This window comes from Coenobita brevimanus, chromosome 94 (genome assembly GCF_032717465.1).
Source record: "Coenobita brevimanus isolate Jiangsu-jjx chromosome 94, ASM3271746v2, whole genome shotgun sequence".
NCBI lineage: Eukaryota > Metazoa > Arthropoda > Malacostraca > Decapoda > Coenobitidae > Coenobita > Coenobita brevimanus.
This window is the reverse complement of record NC_137047.1, coordinates 9534338-9553497: the sequence shown is the minus strand read 5'-3', so window position 1 is coordinate 9553497 and position 19160 is coordinate 9534338. Positions and strand designations below refer to the sequence as shown.

At 44.6% G+C, this 19160-nt stretch overlaps 1 protein-coding gene across 1 annotated transcript in view; it reads left to right on the top strand.

Moving 5' to 3' along the window:
- Window positions 1-18283, top strand: part of LOC145412805 (5-hydroxytryptamine receptor 1-like) — a 28352-nt gene extending 10069 nt beyond the window's left edge. The window contains exons 3-6 of the mRNA XM_080282587.1: window positions 307-481; window positions 3729-4017; window positions 5840-6036; window positions 17969-18283. Of these exons, the coding sequence (XP_080138713.1) occupies window positions 307-481; window positions 3729-4017; window positions 5840-6036; window positions 17969-18175 (868 nt within the window). The 3' untranslated portion in view covers window positions 18176-18283. The remainder of the gene's footprint in view (window positions 1-306; window positions 482-3728; window positions 4018-5839; window positions 6037-17968) is intronic.
- The last annotated feature ends 877 nt before the right edge of the window (window positions 18284-19160 follow it).

Sequence of the window (19160 nt, the reverse complement as noted above, 5' to 3'; positions counted from 1 at the left end):
CCAATTACTAGTTACAGATAATTTACGTCCTTCTGACCCCTTTCCTTCTTCATATACTTTTTTTTTTTTTAATTACAATTTCCTGGTGATTCAGAGTTTCAAGCTATACCGTATATATATTTTTCCATAACAGTGAAACTCAGCTCACGACATAAAGAATATTAATGTGATCTGTGCTTAAAAAAAATAATAATAATAAACTACCCAGCGCGTAAGTTAAAAGTTGCCAAGTCCTCAAGTACACGACGTTCTCTTTTCTTTAAGGGATGTCAATTTAATCCACTCCTCGTTCCCATCCACCAGCAGGTACAGCGTGGTGGAGGTGAACAATGGTGGGGTGGAGACTAGGCTGGCCCCTGAGCCCCCACCACCACCCCCTCTCCCACCACAGCCCCCCGTTATCCCCCCTCCGCCACCCCCACCGCCCCACCCAGACGAAACTGGCAGCCTCCTTGGGTCAGACAGCCCTCACCACCTCGAGGTAAGAGTTATTATTATTATTATTATTATTATTATTATTATTATTATGTTATAGTATTATTGTAGTAGTAGTAATAGTAATATACGAGTAATTGCTGCTACTACGACTACTTTCGCTACTACTACTATTACTGTTACTACTACTAATGCTTGCTAAACTTACGAGGTGGAGGCAGGATCAGGGGGCTTGTATGTTATATGAATGGCTGTGTGGCCCACTCTACTCCGCATACTGTTAATCTATCTATCTATCTATATACCTAGGCTGCTTCCCCCAAGGAAAGGGAGGTAGCCGAGACAGGACGACACACTCTCCATTTACTCATCCATTCAAACACATTCATTCGCATCTTAGCCCCAAAGGGGAGAACGGACAGATCCTCACCGCATCACACCGCACAAGGGTCAACTGCGCAATGCAAGCAGTGACATCCACAGCAGGGCCCGACAGCAGAACTGGTTTACCCCTGCCACATCATAACAGACCCATCCCCTTACCCGCACCTGACCTGACTAGCTGATCAGACCAAATGCGGGAGAATATCCCCTCAGGGCTGCGTCATCACTTATTCATTCACAATTTCTCTCCATTTATTTCTGTCACGCACAGCCACTCTTCCTTGCTCAACAGACATCCCTCTCGCATCCAGCGCTCTCTTCACACTGTCCATCCATCCTATTCGTGGTCTTCCTCTCAGTCTTACACCTCTCACATCAGATCTAGTTATCTTTTTCACCAATCGCTCATTATCCATTCTCTCCATATGCCCAAACCATTGCAACACCCTCTGCTCAACTCTACCAGCCATCTCCCGAACAACTCCAGTTCTCCTTCGCACTTCATCATTTCGCACTCGATCCATACGCGTCACTCCACACATACTCCTCAGACATCTCATCTCCATTACATTCAAACTTTTCCTCTCTGCTACACCCATATTCCATGTTTCAGCCCCATATAACGCAGTCGGTACCACAACACCCTCATACAGCCTTCTCTTTACATCCATTCTAAGCGAACGACATTTAAACACTTTTTCATTCCTCCCAGCACCTTTCCTACTTCATTTATTCTAAACTTCACTTCTGCATCTATTCTTCCATCCACAGCAACATGTGACCCTAGATATTTAAAACAATCTACCTCCTCAAGCAACTCACCATTCAAAACTATATTCATCCCCCTACCATCTATCAACCTCGTACACTTCATCACTTTACTCTTATTCTCATTTACTTTCAATTTCCTCCTTTCACACACCCTTCCAAACTCCTCTACCAACTGTCTCAATTTCTCCTCTGAATCGGTCACCAATGCAGTATCATCTGCAAACAGCAGTTGCTTCAGATTCCACTCTCCTCCATCAACATTTACCAGACTCAGACCACCTAAAACTCTTGCATTCACCTCCCTTACAACACCATCCATGTAAATATTAAACAACCAAGGCGACATCACACATCCCTGTCGCAGCCCCACTTTCACGGGAAACCAATCACTCACAGCATTTCCCACTCTTACACACGCTCTACTATTTACATAAAAACTTTTCACCCCTTTTAGTAACCTACCATCAAGTCCATACAATCTTAAAACAGTCCACAAAGCCTCCCTATCAATTCTATCATACGCTTTCTCTAAATCCATAAATGCCCAAAACACATCCTTGCCTTTCGCTAAATACTTTTCACACACTTGTCTCACAGCAAACACCTGATCAACGCATCCCCTCCCTCTCCTAAAGCCACACTGCTCATCACTAATCACTCCCTCTGTACCCTCTCTAACTCTCATAATTAACACTCTACCATACATTTTACCTACAACACTCAACAGACTTATACCCCTAAAGCTAGTACATTCATACTTATCACCCTTGCCTTTATACAACGGGACTGTTAATAGGTCCTACATATTCATACATCTTACCTTGTTTCTGGATTCCTGTTCACTCCATCCTTAGGTGGAATAAAAAATGATGATGATGATGATAAGACCTCACATACTGAAGGGAGTATTGTGGCTAACCCCTCCAGTCGAAAAAAAAAAAATCTCTTTGCCAATATATCTCGAAACGGCCAGAATAAAATTTGCCATAATAGTTGGGAAGTTAATGAAGGAAATAGACAAAAATAACATTACTTTTATTGTATGTAATTCCCTCTATAATCACTTTCTATTGTAATTCGTACTGTATTATAAAGCCTTTCGTGCCAAAAGATTGTGGACTAGTGGAACCTTTCATGTATTGCTAAGTATCCCATGTGGCTGGCTTCGTTTTCTTCAACCCCCAATATGTTTGCCAAGACTGGGGTTTTCTCGCCGCAGACTTTCTTGCTAATGAAAAAGGAATAACAATTTAAACTTGAGTAAGTGCGAATAAAAATTGGTTGGTTGTTTCAAGGCGTTTTTTACCTATTGATTTATAATTCACAGGTGCGTGTAAACTTCAAATAAATTCTGTAGCCTGTACATATAGAGTTAGGTAAATTTTGTGTGCATCGAGTTAAAATAAATTATATGTGCATCTGGAATTTAAATATATAAATTCTGTGTATCTAGAGTTCAGATAAATTCTATGTGTATGTAGAATTCAAGCTTAATCTTTATCCGTCTAGAATTCAAAATATTTCTTTATGCCTCAAGAGATACGCATTTTCTGTATTACGATCCTGTGCCTCAGTCCCCCACCCCCCGGCCTAGATATTCTTTTTTCTTTTTTATACGATATTAATTTACTTGATTTCGTGACAACTGGAGTAGTGTAAGCACAGGCAAGAGGTCTGCATTCATCCTCCCCTACCACACCCACCGCAGCACATCACACCTGTCACAGTCTCCCCTCACAATTACCAGTCACCACAACCTGCAACAAACTCCCACCACAGCGTACCACAAACATCCACAACATCTACCCCTACAACCATTATAACTGTCAGTTTCCCCCTACAACTACCACAATTACCACTGTCTGCCACAACTACCAACCACAGCTACCCTCTACAACCACACCCACCACAATCCACCAGATCATTTGCATTGACCACTACAACCCATCACAACTACCCCATATAACTGCCAATAACTACCAGTCTCCACCTACATCTACCACAATTACCACAGTCTCCCCTTGAAAACTCTCCGTCACCGCAGTCTACAAGAACTACCCACCACAACTACCCCCTAAATTCACCACAACTACCACATTCATGCCTTATAACCACCACATTCCCCCCTTTCCTCCCAGGTGCCCACCCGCCACGGTGTGTGCTCGTCGTCCATGTCCTCGGCCGCTTCAGGGGACTCCACCACGGGGTCTAGGTGGTCCCTGTGTGAGACCAACGGCAAGGCCCACCCACCCACGGCCGCCCGCACGCCCACGCAGCCCGCCCACAACTGCTACAACGCCTGCGGGTCGGCCACGAACACGAACGGCGAGCACGGGGCGGCCTCACCTCGCAAACGCCCCCATCAACAGACCAAGAGCAGGCTGAAGCTGACACTGGCTAAGGAGAGGAAGGCTTCGACAACGCTGGGTGAGTGGTGTGTGTGTGTGTGAGAGAGAGAGAGAGAGAGAGAGAGAGCAAGTATTAAGAGGTAAGTAGATACATAAACGTTACTGACAGCAATGATGAAATTGGTATACACGTTTAAATAGTACGTCACACAGTATAATTTAGGTAGAGGAGAATATACATATATTTGTTATAATGTGGTCAGCAAGTAATGTGATCAGTACTGTATTGCCACACTTCCCCACTCATTCACTCATTCATTCACTTACTCACTCGCTCATTCACTCACTCGCTCACTAACCCCAAGATCAGTCACCCACCTTCCCTTTCCCAGTTCTCCAGTCATCTGTGTAAGATTCCTCGTAATGTGTACTTAGGTATCTGTCGTTCATTCTTGTTGAATAATTCATTCACTACACCTCACTTGCCCTACCTACTCCCCTCCATCCCTGTCCCCTTCCCCTCCCTCCCCCTCTTCCTCTTTCTCCCTCCGCCTCCCCTAGATGTCATCTTAAACTCCTTCACTCGTAATGTATGCTTGGTGTCAACTTGTCCCTCATTATTCTTCCCTACACCATTACACCCTACGCACCCTTTCACCCACCCACCCACTCTCTCCCTGTCTCACTCCCACTCTCTCAGGCATCATTATGGGGGCCTGTGTGATGTGTGCCTGGCTGTCACTCTTATATCATTATTACGCCCTCTACCTCAGCACACACTGTCACCCACCCACCACACCAACTTCACCTCACCTCACCTACCCACTCCCACTCACCTCCTCTCCCATTCGCCTCATCTTCCTTCTCCCTCAACCACCCCCTCCCTTCCTCTTCCCCCTCCCGTGGGTATATTCATAGATTACTTCTTGTGTCAACTTCTCCCTCTTTCATCCTTATTACACCATGGCAGCCACCGCTATCGCTCCCCCACCCAGCCACCCCACCACACCCACTCACGCTTCCACTCCACTTCACTCCCCACCTCACCTCACCTCACCTACTCACCCTTCACCCTCCCACCCCATCTCACCCTCTTACATTTCACCCTCCTATCCCACCTCACCCACATACCCTTCACCCTCCCACCCCACCTCACCCGGTCACCGTTCACCCTTTCACCCCACCTCACCCAATCACCCTTCACCCTCCCATCCCACCTCACCGACTCACCCTTCATCTCCCACCCCATCTACCCCTCTCACCGTTCTCTCCCACCTTCCAGGCATCCTCATAAGCTCCTTGGTGTGCGCTTAGTGTTTCCCCCCCAGGGTCTTATTACACTTACATTTTTATACCCAACACACCCTCTCGTTGTACACCCCCCTTTTTGTATCCTATCATCCACAATTTTTCCTTTTTTTTTTTTCCTTTTAGCTTTCTCTCTCACTCCATCCATTTTCACCGTTGTCTCCCCTCCCTCTCCCACTCCCACAGGCGTCGTCAGTAAGCGCCCCTGTTACGTGCGTTGGAGGTCCTTCTTTCATTCTCCTCACAGCATTCATTCACTAACCCTCTTACTCATCCTTTCCTCTCTCTTATCCATCCTCTTCCCCTCCTTTTTCACCCTTTTCACCTTCAACCGCTTCTTACACACCCATTCCTCCCCTCCAATCCTTTTCACCCTTCTTCACCTTCTTACCCGCCATTTCCTCCCCTCCCATTTTGTTCACCCATTTTCACCTTCGCATCCACCACCCTCACCTCCTCCTCCTTATCCACCACCATCACCTCCTCCACCTCCTGCTCCATATCCACTACTCTCACCTCCTCCTCGTTATCCACCCCTTCCTTCTGCTCCCACTTCCGTTCGCCCTCCTCACCTCCTCCTTCCCCTTCCACAGGCATCATCATGAGCGCCTTCGTCGTGTGTTGGCTGCCCTTCTTCGTACTGGCCCTGGTTCGACCATTTGACTCCAGCGACCCCCCTCTCATCCCCCACTGGGTCTCCTCGCTGTTTCTCTGGCTGGGGTACGCCAACTCGCTCCTCAACCCCATCATCTACGCCACACTCAACAAGGACTTCAGAAAACCCTTCCAGGTGGGTTTTTTGGGGAGGGGGGGGTGTTGAGAGAGAGAGAAAGGGGAGCTATTGAATGTGTGTGTGTGTGTGTGAGAGAGAGAGAGAGAGAGAGAGAGAGAGAGGGAGGGAGGGAGGGAGAGAGAGAGAGAGATCGGTAAATGTAAGAAAAGAGAATATCGAAAGGTGTGTGAGTAAAGGTGATGAGAAAGATGCTGGAAGTGAAAAAGGAAAACAGGTAAATGAAGTGTCCAAAAACTAGAAAAAATAGCGGAAAAAATAATTAGGCAAGAATGAGAAGTAAAAGAATACAATAAAAAATAGGTGTGATAGAAGGCAATGAAATGTAATAGAAGATTTGGGGAAAAAAAAGAAGATAGGGAGATAGGAGAAGAGGTGAACAGTCTTTTTTTTCCTGTCTTGATCTTGCCCAGCCTGTGTGTAAGGTAATGACAGCAGTAGTGGTTGATGATCAGGATGATGATAATAATGATGAGGAGGAGGAGGACTGACGATGATTGATGATGATGATGATGATGATTGATAATGACGATGATGATTGATGATGACGTTCTTTGATGATTGATGATGATGTTAATTGATGATGATGATAATGATGATGTTGACGACGTTGATTGATGATGATGATGATGTTAATTGAAGATGATGATGATGAAGGGAAAGTGGAGGTCGTTGGCTGGTAAAATTAATTAAGCCAGCGAGAATAGAGAGGTCATTCTAGAGGAAAAAGTCGACTTGAAGAGGTAAGCAGAGTAAGTAGTGCTTCCTTCCCCCTCCCTCCAAAGAAAAAGACGAGGAGAAAGAAAAAGAGGGAGACTTTAAGCAGGGAGAAAAGCAGGGATATTAGGCCTGAGAGAGAGAGAGAGAGAGAAAGAGAGAGAGAGAGAGAGAGAGAGAGAGAGAGAGAAAGAGAGAGAGAGAGAGAGACCAAATCAAAACGAGGAGCGATTAAACTTGGAATGAATGGAGGTTATGTGTGTCGGAAGTAACAAAATATAGAAGAATTTTTTGTAGGAAATGTTGGAGAGGGTAAAAAAGAAACAGGAAAAGGAGCCAGAGAAAGGAATGAAAGAGTAAGAGAGCGATGGTGTTAGGGAAAAGTGGAAGAAGAGCAGGGAGGGAGAGATGTTGGGAGCGAAATGAGAAGCGAGGACGAGAAGAGAAGAAGGGAAGGATTGAAAAATGGAGAGACAGAAGTGAGAGGGAAAGAGGGCGAGAGAATAAAAAATGATGAGGTGTGAGAGAGAATGAGAAAGGAATACAACTGAGTTAAAGAGAAAGGAAGAGAGGTATGGAGGAACAGAAATGGTAAAGGACAGACAAAGGAATAGAGAAAAGAAAGGTGAAGAGGAAAAAAGGAGAAAAGGAAGTATGGAGTGAGAGCGAGGACAAGGGAAAGAGTGGAGGGTATACTCTTAGACTGTATCATTATGTGAGAGAGAGGGAGAGAGAGAGAGAGAGGAAAGAAGGGTAAGCATAGACGGGTTCATTATAAGGGAGTGAGGTTTAAAGAGCCGGGGGGGAGAGGGTGCATCATCAGAGAGAAGAGAGGGGCTGAGAGGAAGATAATAAGCCAGGGAGTTTTTAGAAGCTTGGAGGAACTAACACCATCTAATATCACCGTCTGTGTATCTATCTGCCTGTCTGTATGTGTGTCTACCTGTTTAATTGTATATATATGTTTATTCGTATATTTTTATCTGCCTTTGGTGATGTACCTCTCTCTGTGAATTTCTTTTTGTCTTTACTTGCTTATATATCCATTAATCTTCCAATCAATCTCCATTTCTTAATCAATTTATCAATCTTATGTATAGCTTGACGTCGCTATCAGGTGAGGGGTAACCTTGATATAAGGCCGTTCAGACTATCCTTGCCGCCTGTGTCATATCTCTTGGTTTATTTATCCATCTACCCATTAGTCTGTCTCATGCCTGACCATCGACCGCCTCTCCTTACTGTTCAACAATCGCCACACCTATCTTTGACCCCGATTCGTGAGCGCATTTTGACTATCTAGACCATTCCTGCCAGAGATTTGTCACATGGAGTTGTTAGCGTTATTGTCAGAGGCACTCCATCACGCGCTGCTCGATCTATGGTTGTAAAGTTAATAGTAATTTGTATCGGAGGCCAGGCACCTAATCTGTACCAGTCACCAGTGTGGGTGTTGCGTGCCATAACCATCTCTCACCGTCACCACCCCTCCCGTCCCGTCTCTCTCTCTCTCTCTCTCTCTCTCTGTATATATATATATATATATATATATATATATATATATATATATATATATATATATATATATATATATATATAACGAGAGTAACAGAAGGGTAAGGTGGAATTAACAAGGCGGCAGTATAAACTTAGAGAGGGGAGGAGAATAACAAGCATCTGGTACCGACATGTAGTAAAGCAACATTAATTAGCTATGTCAGGGAATTATTCAGTAGGAAGCACCGTGGCACAGACCTCAGGAAGTGTAGAAAAAGTGTAGAGCAATAATTAGTGAACCTACTCTGCCCCCTCCATTTATTAAAAGAAAATGATGTTGATAATGACGATGATGGTGGTGGTGGTGATGACAGTGATGATTTTTATTGCAGTGTCCACCATCCTTAAGACACACTTGCCCATATTGCTGTGTTCCAGTGCAGTGTCTTATGCTAATTGTTATGGTTATGGTCTCCTTTGCTTATGTGGCATCTATGTTAAGTTCTTTGCCTCGTTAGCATATTTTGGCTCTGTCATCTCTCCTTCCCTCCCCTCCCTTCCTCTTGTCTACTGCTTTGCCTCATTGCCTCCTGCCTCCTCGTCTCTCTCGCCTCGCCCTACCTGTTTGTGTCTTCCCTCTGCCTCCCTGATTCTTTCCCTACCTTCCTTCTAACTTTTCCCTTCCTGTCTCCTCCTCCCTACCTCGCCATTCCTCCCTGTTTGCCTATCAATCTCTTCCTCTCTGCTTTCCATGCCCCCTTGACTTGCCTGCCTCCCTCGCTGACTGTCTTTTCCTTCCTCCCTCTCCCTTCTTGTCTCCCTGCATCGCCCTACCCCACCCGACTTTCCCTGCCTCATCCTGTCTTCCTGCCTCACCCTGTCTCACCTTACCCACCTGCATCGCCCTGCCTCACCTTGCCTCCCTGCCGCGCCTCTCAATTTCATGGTAATTGGAGAGGAGTTGCCATTATGTTCAGGGCGTTGTTAATATTATGCTGGCCTACTCTCTCTCTCTCTCTCTCTCTCTCTCTCTCTCTCCAATAAAAAACTGAAATAACGACAATACTTGTAGATTCGAACTGTTGTATATATGTACAGTATGTATGTATATATGAAGGCTTGTGTGTATATATTTGTCAACGCTGCCTGTGGGTATGAGAGAGAGAGAGAAAAGAGGTGGGCGGATGCAAAAATTTACAAGTCATACATATATCTCCCTCAAAATTGAACAGAAACACATTCCTGCTCTCACTGCCTTCGTGTTCCCTTCGTTCAGCCGCTGTTCATAATTTTCTAGTCGTGTACCATTCATTTTAACCTCCACATAGCCCAATGGGTGCGATAAGTGCGAAGTGTTGTGTGTGTGTGTGTGTGTGTGTGTGTGTGTGTGTGTGTGTGTGTGTGTGTGTGTGTGTGTTCATGACTGCCTGCCTTTATGTTCTCTCCCGATCAAAAATTCATTTACAGTTTCTCTCTAAGTTGCATTAGTTTTCATCAGATTTTTAACACTTTCCATACGGTGTAAAGAAACTATTGATTGCAAGTGTGCGAATTGACACACACACACACACACACACACACACACACACACACACACACACACACACACACACACACACACACACACACACACACACACACACACACACACACACACACACACTACAACCACCAAATCATGAAACAAAGGTAAAATGAACAGACCTTAGTGGGTGGATCAGGAATATGTTCACTGGGCTTCATCTCACTGGCACTCTCTTGGTGAGGCGGCCATGCGACAGGGCTGAGGGATATTTTGAAAGAGAGAGAGAGAGAGAGAGAGAGAAAGGAAATATGAAAGAGAGAGAATACATAGGAAATACAAACAATAAGCGACCTGTTACAAAGCAGTCAGACAGAGTAATCTAGTAACTCTTCAGATCTAACGTACGTGTGTTAAAAAAATGATGTAAACTCAGAATACGCTCCCTCTTGAAACAGTTCCTCTGGTATAATAGCTGGCAGGAAAAACAGTGTATGAAAAATGCACAATTATTGGAAAGAACAAACTTGCAGACAGAGGGGAGCGGATGGAAAGAGGGGAAGTGAGGGTAGAAGAGGGAGGGGAGGGAGAAAGAGGGTCAGAGGGAGATGGGGAGTGAAACAGGGCAGTAGGATGGCGCGGTTTGAGAGAGAGAGAGAGCGAAAGAGAGAGAGCTAGGAAGAGGTAGAGGAGAAGGAAGGGGGGGGGAGAAAGAAGAGAGATGAACCACGATGGAAGTAAAAATGATGCAGTGAATCAGGAAAATGGTGAAGAATGGGACAGAGGGAGTGACATGGTGTGGAGTGGAGGGAAAGGGGGGAAGGAAGGATGTGGCGTGTTGAGGTATTTATGTCATGGTGGAAGGAGATGGAAAAAGGGAGGTGTGTGTGTGTGTGTGTGTGTGTGTGTGTGTGTGTGTGTGTGTGTGTGTGTGTGTGTGTGTGTGTGTGTGTGTGTGTGTGTGTGTGTGTGTGTGTGTGTGTGAGAGAGAGAGAGAGAGAGAGAGAGAGAGAGAGAGAGAGAGCGATTGTAGAGGAGAAAGAAATGACGAATATTTAGATGACCAAAAAGTGAAGAGTAATGAAAAAAATTTGTATGAGAAAAACTGAGGGGATGATGGAAGGATATCATGGAAGAAATTTTAAAGGGAGAATAACTGAGAAGGCAGTGGTTAGGAGAAAAATGGGAGAAAGATGTCGATGCAAAAATTAGAGTGAGGGAGAAAGGAGGGGAAGGCAAGGGGGAGAGGGGAAAGAAGAGGAAAGGGACAGGACAAGGAAGGGAAGGGAATGTAAAGGAAGGGAAAGGATGTTGGAGGGGAGTAGGATAGTAAAGGGAAAGGAAGAGGAAGGGACAGGGAGGGATGAGGTGGTGGAATGAAAGAGGGGGCTGGGAAACGAAGAGATAGAATGGCCAGGGGAAAGGATGGGGGTAGGTAATGGCAGGGAAGGATGTTAGAAGAAAAGCGAAAGGAAGGGGGATAGGTAGGGAAGGGTGAGGCTGGACTGAGGAAAAATGAAAAGGTAAGAACGGAAAAGGGGATAGAGAGGGAAAACTGAGGCAGGGATGGAAGTGACCCAAGGAAGAAAGATAAACAGAGGGGATAGGGAGAAAGGAGAGTAGGTAGCGAGGGTAGAGGCTGGCAGGACAGGGGAGAAAATAGTAGGCAGAAAAGGGAGTAGGGACAGATGAAGGGCAAGGAGAGAGGTAAGGGTTAAGGAAGGGTAGGGGTAGATCAAGACAAGGAAAGGGGATGGGAAGGGTAGGGATGGGTCAGCACCAAAGGTAAGGAATGAAAGGTAAGGGCAGAGGGTAGGGGGAGAAAGGTAGGAGGGTAGGGAAGGAAAGATGGGTCAAGGTAGGGAGGGTAGGGCAGGTAGGGGTAGGTGAGGACAAGGGAGAAGATATTAGGCAGGGAGCACCAAAGGCCAATGAAGCCTGACAAATGCCCTCAGCCCTAAGAGTAGGTGTCAACACGAGGCGAGGAAAAGGAGGGATGGAGGAAAGGAAGGTAAGAGAGGGAGAGGAAGGAAGAGAAAGGAAGGATAGAGGGAGAAGACGGAATGAGGGAGGAGCAAAAGGGAAGCGGCAGGTCAGGGATGGAAGAAAGGAAGGACTAAATCAGGAATGGAAGAAGTACATAAAAAGTTCATATAGCAAGGGACGTACTGACCTATTACGAGGTATGTGCTGAAAGGAGAGAGAGAATGGAAGGAGGAATTAAGGGAGGGAGGGAAAGAAAGAAGAAAGAGACGGAAGGAAAGAGTAAGAAAGGAGAGGAAGGAAGTGCAAGAGGAACATAGGAAGGAGGAAAGGAAAAGGAGGGGGAGATGAGGAAGTAGAGACAGACAGACGAGTGGAAAGAAGGCAGGGGGAGAATGGAATAAAAACGAATTGAGATGTAGAAAAGGAGGGAGAAATTAAAGAGAGAGAGAGAGAGAGAGAGAGAGAGAGAGAGAGAGAGAGAGAATATCATAGTACCAAATTTACCGCCTAGGGTTTTTCTCATGTAAATAAAATAATCAAGCGGTACGCAGAACTGAAAACCTAATTCCAACCTCTGCAGTGAAAGGATCATAAAAATTACCATTAATATTTCTTACTGTACAGGGTTTCTCTTCCGAATAAAACAGTCTGGGGTTACTGAAATTAAAATATCTAAGTTGCATTGCTTTGAAAGAGTTAAGATGTTAGTGGTATTATCTTTCTCTGTTAACATCATTGGCTATTAGTATTGTATTTTTGGTAGCCTTAGTTTAATATTATTCGTGATAATATTAGTGTTAGTATTAACATTTGTATTAGTTTTTGTAATTAGTGTTAATATAATTGTTAATATTTGTATGTTAGTATTCACATTAGTAGTAGTAGTAGTATTTAGTGCTAGTGTCACCACTGGTAATATCAATATGTTCAGAGAAATACCATTATTCTTACTATTGGTATTATTGTTGAAGTTAGTAGTATGGTATAACGAAGAGAGTACGCCCTACAATATGCACCAGTGGGAAGCCAGCACACACCATCCCCATCAGAATGCTAATAAAGGCACTTACCAAGCACCAGCAGCACTACATTTCCACCCACACAGCCACTGCAACACATTTCCAACACATTTCATCATATTTCCGATAACACAGTGACTTCACCACCTTTCCAGTAACACGGCATCACCACCACATTTCCGGCAGCACAGCACCACTACCACGTTAACAGCAACACAGCAACAGGAACACCACATACACCATACGCGACAACACTGCGAGGGACGGCTAGACTACGCTGCTTTTATTCTAACCTGGTCCAGATTATCGTTCTTTTGCAGCTTGTTTCATGCAGCTCTCTGGCAGAAAGAGACAATGCTACCCTCTGTATACTTTCCATTGCACTTATCTGTGACTAGCATCATAATCTAGTGTCAGTCTACTCTTACAGCTCAGCATTCAAGATGGAGAGATGGGAATTTTAGACTAAGCATATATATATATATATATATATATATAGAGAGAGAGAGAGAGAGAGAGAGAGAGAGAGAGAGAGAGAGAGAGAGAGAGAGAGTGTGACTGTGACCGGGATCTTTAACTCTTTGCTCGCATCTATTAATATGATCTTAACCCTTTTGCCACGGTGGATCTTTCAGGGCTCTGATATCAAATGCCAGTAATTGGAATAAGATACAAAAAAATATCGCCCCGAAAATAAATCAGAATAATTTATACTTTATTTTTTTCAGTGGTAAGAGTGTTCGAAAAATTATAATCGAAATTAGCCGGGAATTAAATATACAGTTCATTCGTTGCATCAAAAGGGTGATGAAATAAGGCGCTCGGTGGATGAATCAGAATAATCGCTGACTACTCTGAACTTTGCGTCTCTCTAGTTTTCTGAGGGGGTCGCATGTGGATTTAGCATACTCAGGCGCTCCGTGACTCCGTCTCATTCGTCATGTGCACTAATTTATACACACGAGATAAGAAACAACATCATATGGCATTTCATTTTGATTTAACCAACCTTATGCCTCGGGTTTGGAAAATGCCCGACTGTTGTAATCATAATTTTTTTTAAAGTAATCTTAGGTTGAAAAATATTTAGGTCAACACTTAAAAATCTGACGCCACTTTTACCCCACCGACACTTCTGCATTGTAACCACAAATCTAAAGAGGCTGGAAACTGGTCGAGGCACAGTTGGTTTCCGATATATCTGGTCATCCTCTTGAATTCAGGCCTTTTGAGATAATTATGAGGTAGACCCCTCGAGTGTTCAGGTGGAAATTGGTGGTGGTGTTCAAATCCCTGCTATGTGCATGATTTACACCTCCTCAGTCACCCCACCTATGTCTAATTGAAGTTGCATAATGTTACCTATCTCCAGACGATACAGTATGAAAAACTTAAACCTCAACTTTTTTTTTTCCTGTGCATGTCAAGAAACTCATCATACAAGGAATTACGATAGGGCTTTTAGTATAATCAGGTATCGTTGTTTCTCTCTATGCCCGTCACTGCTTCTTTAGCTGGCCTCAGTCTTAGGTATTTTCGTCACCCTGGAGGATCTGTATCAGGTGTGTGTGACCAATGTTTTTAGAAGATAAGACGGAAGTGTAAAATATTGGTTGTGTGTGTGTGTGTGTGTGTGTGTGTGTGTGTGTAATAATATATAAATATCTATATATATATATATATATATATATATATATATATATATATATATATATATATAGAGAGAGAGAGAGAGAGAGAGAGAGAGAGAGAGAGAGAGAGAGAGAGAGAGAGAGAGAGTTGTGTGGGTGTGGTGAGGTCTCAGGGAGAGTGTTGCCAGTTGCATGCAATACCATACACACAGGCTTCCATTTCCCCAACCTCAATATTGCAGGTGGAGCTGGAAGGGTGGTTATAGATGGGGTGGAGGGAGAGAGGGAAGTTAGGTGGAGGATGAGTTACATAGATACACAGACATTACCATCTTTAGTATACTCATTTCACTCTAACTTGACCTAAAATTGTCATCTGCCTACTCAAATACTGACGTGTAACAAGAGTTGACCACTGGAATAAGATGCTAGTCATCAAAAAGTGCCATGGAAATAATCTAGAGCCCTTTTTGTGTGTGTGTGTGTGTGTGTGTGTGTGTGTGTGTGTGTGTGTGTGTGTGTGTGTGTGTGTGTAACTGAACTATGAAGTAAACTACAAAAGAACGACACTCAGCATCAAGTTAGTGTGTTAGTATAGGCGAACTGGATTTGTGTTAGTAGACTTTAATTTCAGAATTTCGAGTCCTTATATCCTGATAAATCTTTTCGTAGTTTGTTGTTGCTGCTGCCAGTCGAATTGATCCAGCCAGGAGAGCCACTGGGTAGGGAAGTAGTTACCGAAGGCTGTAACTAATCCCTCGGGTTTAAAGATACGTCATGAGGTGAATAAAATGTGTGGAGATAGAAAGATTGAAATAAAAGTGCGCCAGAAAGAATAATATTAAATGTGCGTCAGAAAAATTTAAAGGTATGTCATTGGCCTAAAGGGGTTAATAAAGAGGGTAGCAAAGCAGAGCACCACCTCAGTCATCTGCGTTCCTATAATCCGTTTGCTTTCACATGACGGAACTGGGTCTCTCACAGCTTTAATGCAAAGTCGTGGGTGCGTGGACTTCGGTGACCATTAGCTGTGACGTAGATGTTAGTCTTATGGGTTACTATACTTCGTTCGCCTTAACCTGGCCCAGAGTTTTACCCTCTTCAGTGGCAGAGAAAGACAATACTGTGGCTCTACGTTCTTTCTTTAGCACTTCTTCGTGTCTAGCATCATATTCTAGTGTTAATCTGTTACTATAACCGAGCATTCAGTGTGAAGAGGTGGCAGCTCTAGGTCAGGTTAAAGTGAAGAGAGTATGGTGAAATCACCCATTCACTGTCATTGCACTAACCCATTTACAGAGCTGAAAGGGGTTAGGGATCTTGGTTATCAACTGAACTGAAGAGGGTTTGGGATGTGTGTCAGATTAGAACAAACGTGCTGTAGATCTAAACCCTGCAGCAATCAGTCGTACAGGAAAACAGGAAGAAGCAGCAATTTTCGGGAGTATCGTGTATTCTGCTATATGTTATTTTTCCAGTCAAGAGATAGGTGAATAGAACTGAAGGGATTGGGGGGGGGGAGAGGATAGGTATGATGGAAGAGGTGGGAAGGAGAAAGAGGTGTGGTGGTGAGAGGGAGAAAGGTGAGAGGGAGAAAGAGATGTGAAGGAGAGAGGTGTGGTGGAGAAAGAGTATGATGGAAGAAAGAGCCATGGTTGAGAGAGATGTAAGGGAAACAGAGGAAAGAAGGAACAAGAGGTGTGAGGGAGAAAGAGGTGTGGGTGAGAGAGGTGAGGGAGAGAGAGATATGGGGCAGAAAGAGGTGTGGGGAAGAAAAAGGGGTGGGGGAAAAACAATTATGGGGAAGAAAGAGGTGTGGTAGAGAGGAAGAAGGGAGAAGTAGATTTGGTGGAGAAAGAGGTGTGGGAGAAAGGAAAGGAGAGAGAAGTTTTATGGAGGAAAAGTGAGTTGTGATGGATGGATGGAGAGAAACTTATTTGGCAAAGGAAGATAAAGGAGAGAGAGAGAGAGAGAGAGAGAGAGAGAGAGAGAGCGAGCGAGAGAGAGAGAGAGAGAGAGAGAGAGAGAGAGAGAGAGAGAGAGAGAGCGGGGAGGGATTCACCTGGGGGAGCGGTTGGAAGTTGAGGAGAGGAGGCAGACTAAGAGCTGAATCGTGTTGAGAGCACGTCTGTGTTTACACCTGCCTGACCCTCCCACTCCCTCCTGCCTCCTTACCTTCCTGCCTGCCTTACTCCTTTCCTCTCTCCCTCACTCCTTGCTCACCTGCCTTATTCATTTCTTTCCTCCCTCTTGCCTCCTTACCTTCCCGCCCGCTTTACTCCTTTCCTCCCTTCCTTACTCCTTGCTTACCTGCATTATCCCTTTCCTCCCTCCTTACCTGCCTTCCTCCGTACTTCACTTCATTCCTTCCTCCCTACCTACCAGCCTACCTCCTTCCTCCCTACCATACTTCTTTTCTTCCTTCTGTTGGATCTTTCATTTTCTTCCTATCTGCCCACCTGTCTCCTTCCCTTCCTTCCTCCAGCCATCCCTTTTCATTTTCTCATTGCTGTTTCCCTTCCCATCTCGTTCTTCCTGTTTTCCTCCTTTCGTTCCTTTTTAATTCCCCTGTCTATTTCCCTTCAGTCTTTCACCTTTGGACTTCGACATCTCTGCACTGCCTTAACTACCTCCCTTCCCTCCCCCGTATCTTATTTCTTTCCTTCCCACCTGTATCTCTTTGCTTGCTATCTACCTTCTTGTCCTCCCCCCTCCCCTCTCTCCCTTCCATCCTCGCTCACTCCGCCTCTACCTCCCCCTCTTTGTTGTCTTTCTCCCTTTCATCATTGCCATCCCCGTTTGTAAATTATATGAAGCTCGTTTAGTATAATGAGTAACTTGTATTTAACCTCTGACACAATAAGCAATGCTCATCCAGTATATACAGTGCAGCCACTTTGAGGAACTTGAATGTCACCAATAAAACCATACACCATGACACCATAAGTTATCATAAGTAACTTTCATAGTAATACTGAGGGTAAGAAGTGTGGCTTTACCGTACATCATCATCATCATCATCATCATCATTCATGGTTCTGACCTCTTTTCCCGCCATAAGACAGGATTAGGCAGGATCCAGAGAACAACAACATGAATGAATGGGCCACGACTAACAAAGGCCTGACCCTTGTACTGTGATATCGACACTTAAATATATCAAATTTCACCAACTTCGGACGGTAATTTTCAGCAGAGAGGAGCCTTCCGTGTTGAGAGAGCACAAGCACTTTCTTTAAATCTTTACAGTGTTGGTAGAACTCGTTTTATGTTTTCTGTGTGTGTGTGTGTGTGTGTGTGTGTGTGTGTGTGTGTGTGTGTGTGTGTGTGTGTGTGTGTTTTAATAGTTTTTTTTTTTTTTTCAAAGCAGAGAAGCACCACTCAGTCAAAAGGGTAAAGCAGAGACGCAGACAAACTTTCTACTTTTATGCTTAACTTGCATGTAAGGTTTGTTGAATGTAAAGTTAATCTCATCCACTAACCATATCCTTCCTTTACCGTTCTGCAGGAGAGCTTAGTTAAGTCCATACATTAATCAGAGCTTCCTTTACTTTCTGCAGGAGATCTTGTGTCTGCGGTGCGCGTCCCTCAACATCCTGATGCGGGAGGAGTTCTACCACTCCCAGTACGGGGGTCCGGACACTCCCACCTATTCCACCGTCAGGAACACCCAGCACACCACCATAGCCAACTCAGAAGTCCATCTCACCCTAGGGGAACCCAGAGACGTCAGTATAGTGGAGGAGGCCACGGAGTCCAGGATTTGAGGGCAGAAGGAGAGGAAGAAGGACGCGAAGTGGCAAATAGTTAGTCCAAAAAGCTTTTGAGTTTTTCTAGTAACTCCAAGGCCCTTCCCACTCTGACACAACCCAAGGATGTCAGAATAATGGAGAAAGGTGTGGAATATAGGATTTGAAACCAGAAGTACGGGATCTGAAGCGAGACGAGCTACATCTGAGAAAGGACGAAATCTGGGAACGATTCAAGTCAGTCTCAGGGTAGCAGAACCTAGAACCATTGGTATATATCGAATACAGCTTTTGAAACAGGACGGCAAGGTCAAGAACTTAGAATAATTTTGAGGTCCGACTCACTCCAGTGGAACCCAGGAACTTCATTTGAGAGAGAGACTAGGATTTTAGAGAAGACGGAGGGGAAGAACGAGATTAGGAAGAGGGGAATGAGGTATGAGACCGGAAAGGAAAACGCAAGATAGGAAGTGGATTCTGAGGTCTGTCTTGCCCAGGGTCATCAAGGAGTCGAAAATCTGAGAGTAGAGGAAGGGGAGGAACGGGATTTGAAGAGAGGAAGAAAAGGAAGGACGTGAGTACAGGGAAACTCCGAAGCCCATGTCGGTGTATAGTAAAAAAAAGTCAACAAGAGTCCAGGATCTAAGAGAAGAATAAGAGGAAGAATGAGACACAGAGAGAGGTAAGAGTTGGATCTGTGAGTAGGAGTTGGGATCTGAGGTTGGATGTCACAGCGGTCGGAAAGTAAGGGTTAGGATTCTTGGTCGTATTCTAAATGGCTTTGGAGATATCGTGCCTCCCCTTCCATAGCGATTTATTCTGCAAGTTACACCTCAGTATCTTCTTTTATATTACTGGTGCAAACGATGTCGACATTGAGACGATGTATAAAGCATACAGAAGAATGTTTGGGTATAATATGCTAAATAAATCGGTGTGGGGGAAGCGTTACGAAGCCTCCTATATCGCCTAGAATACGGCTATTTTCTAATCTCCTCTCCGC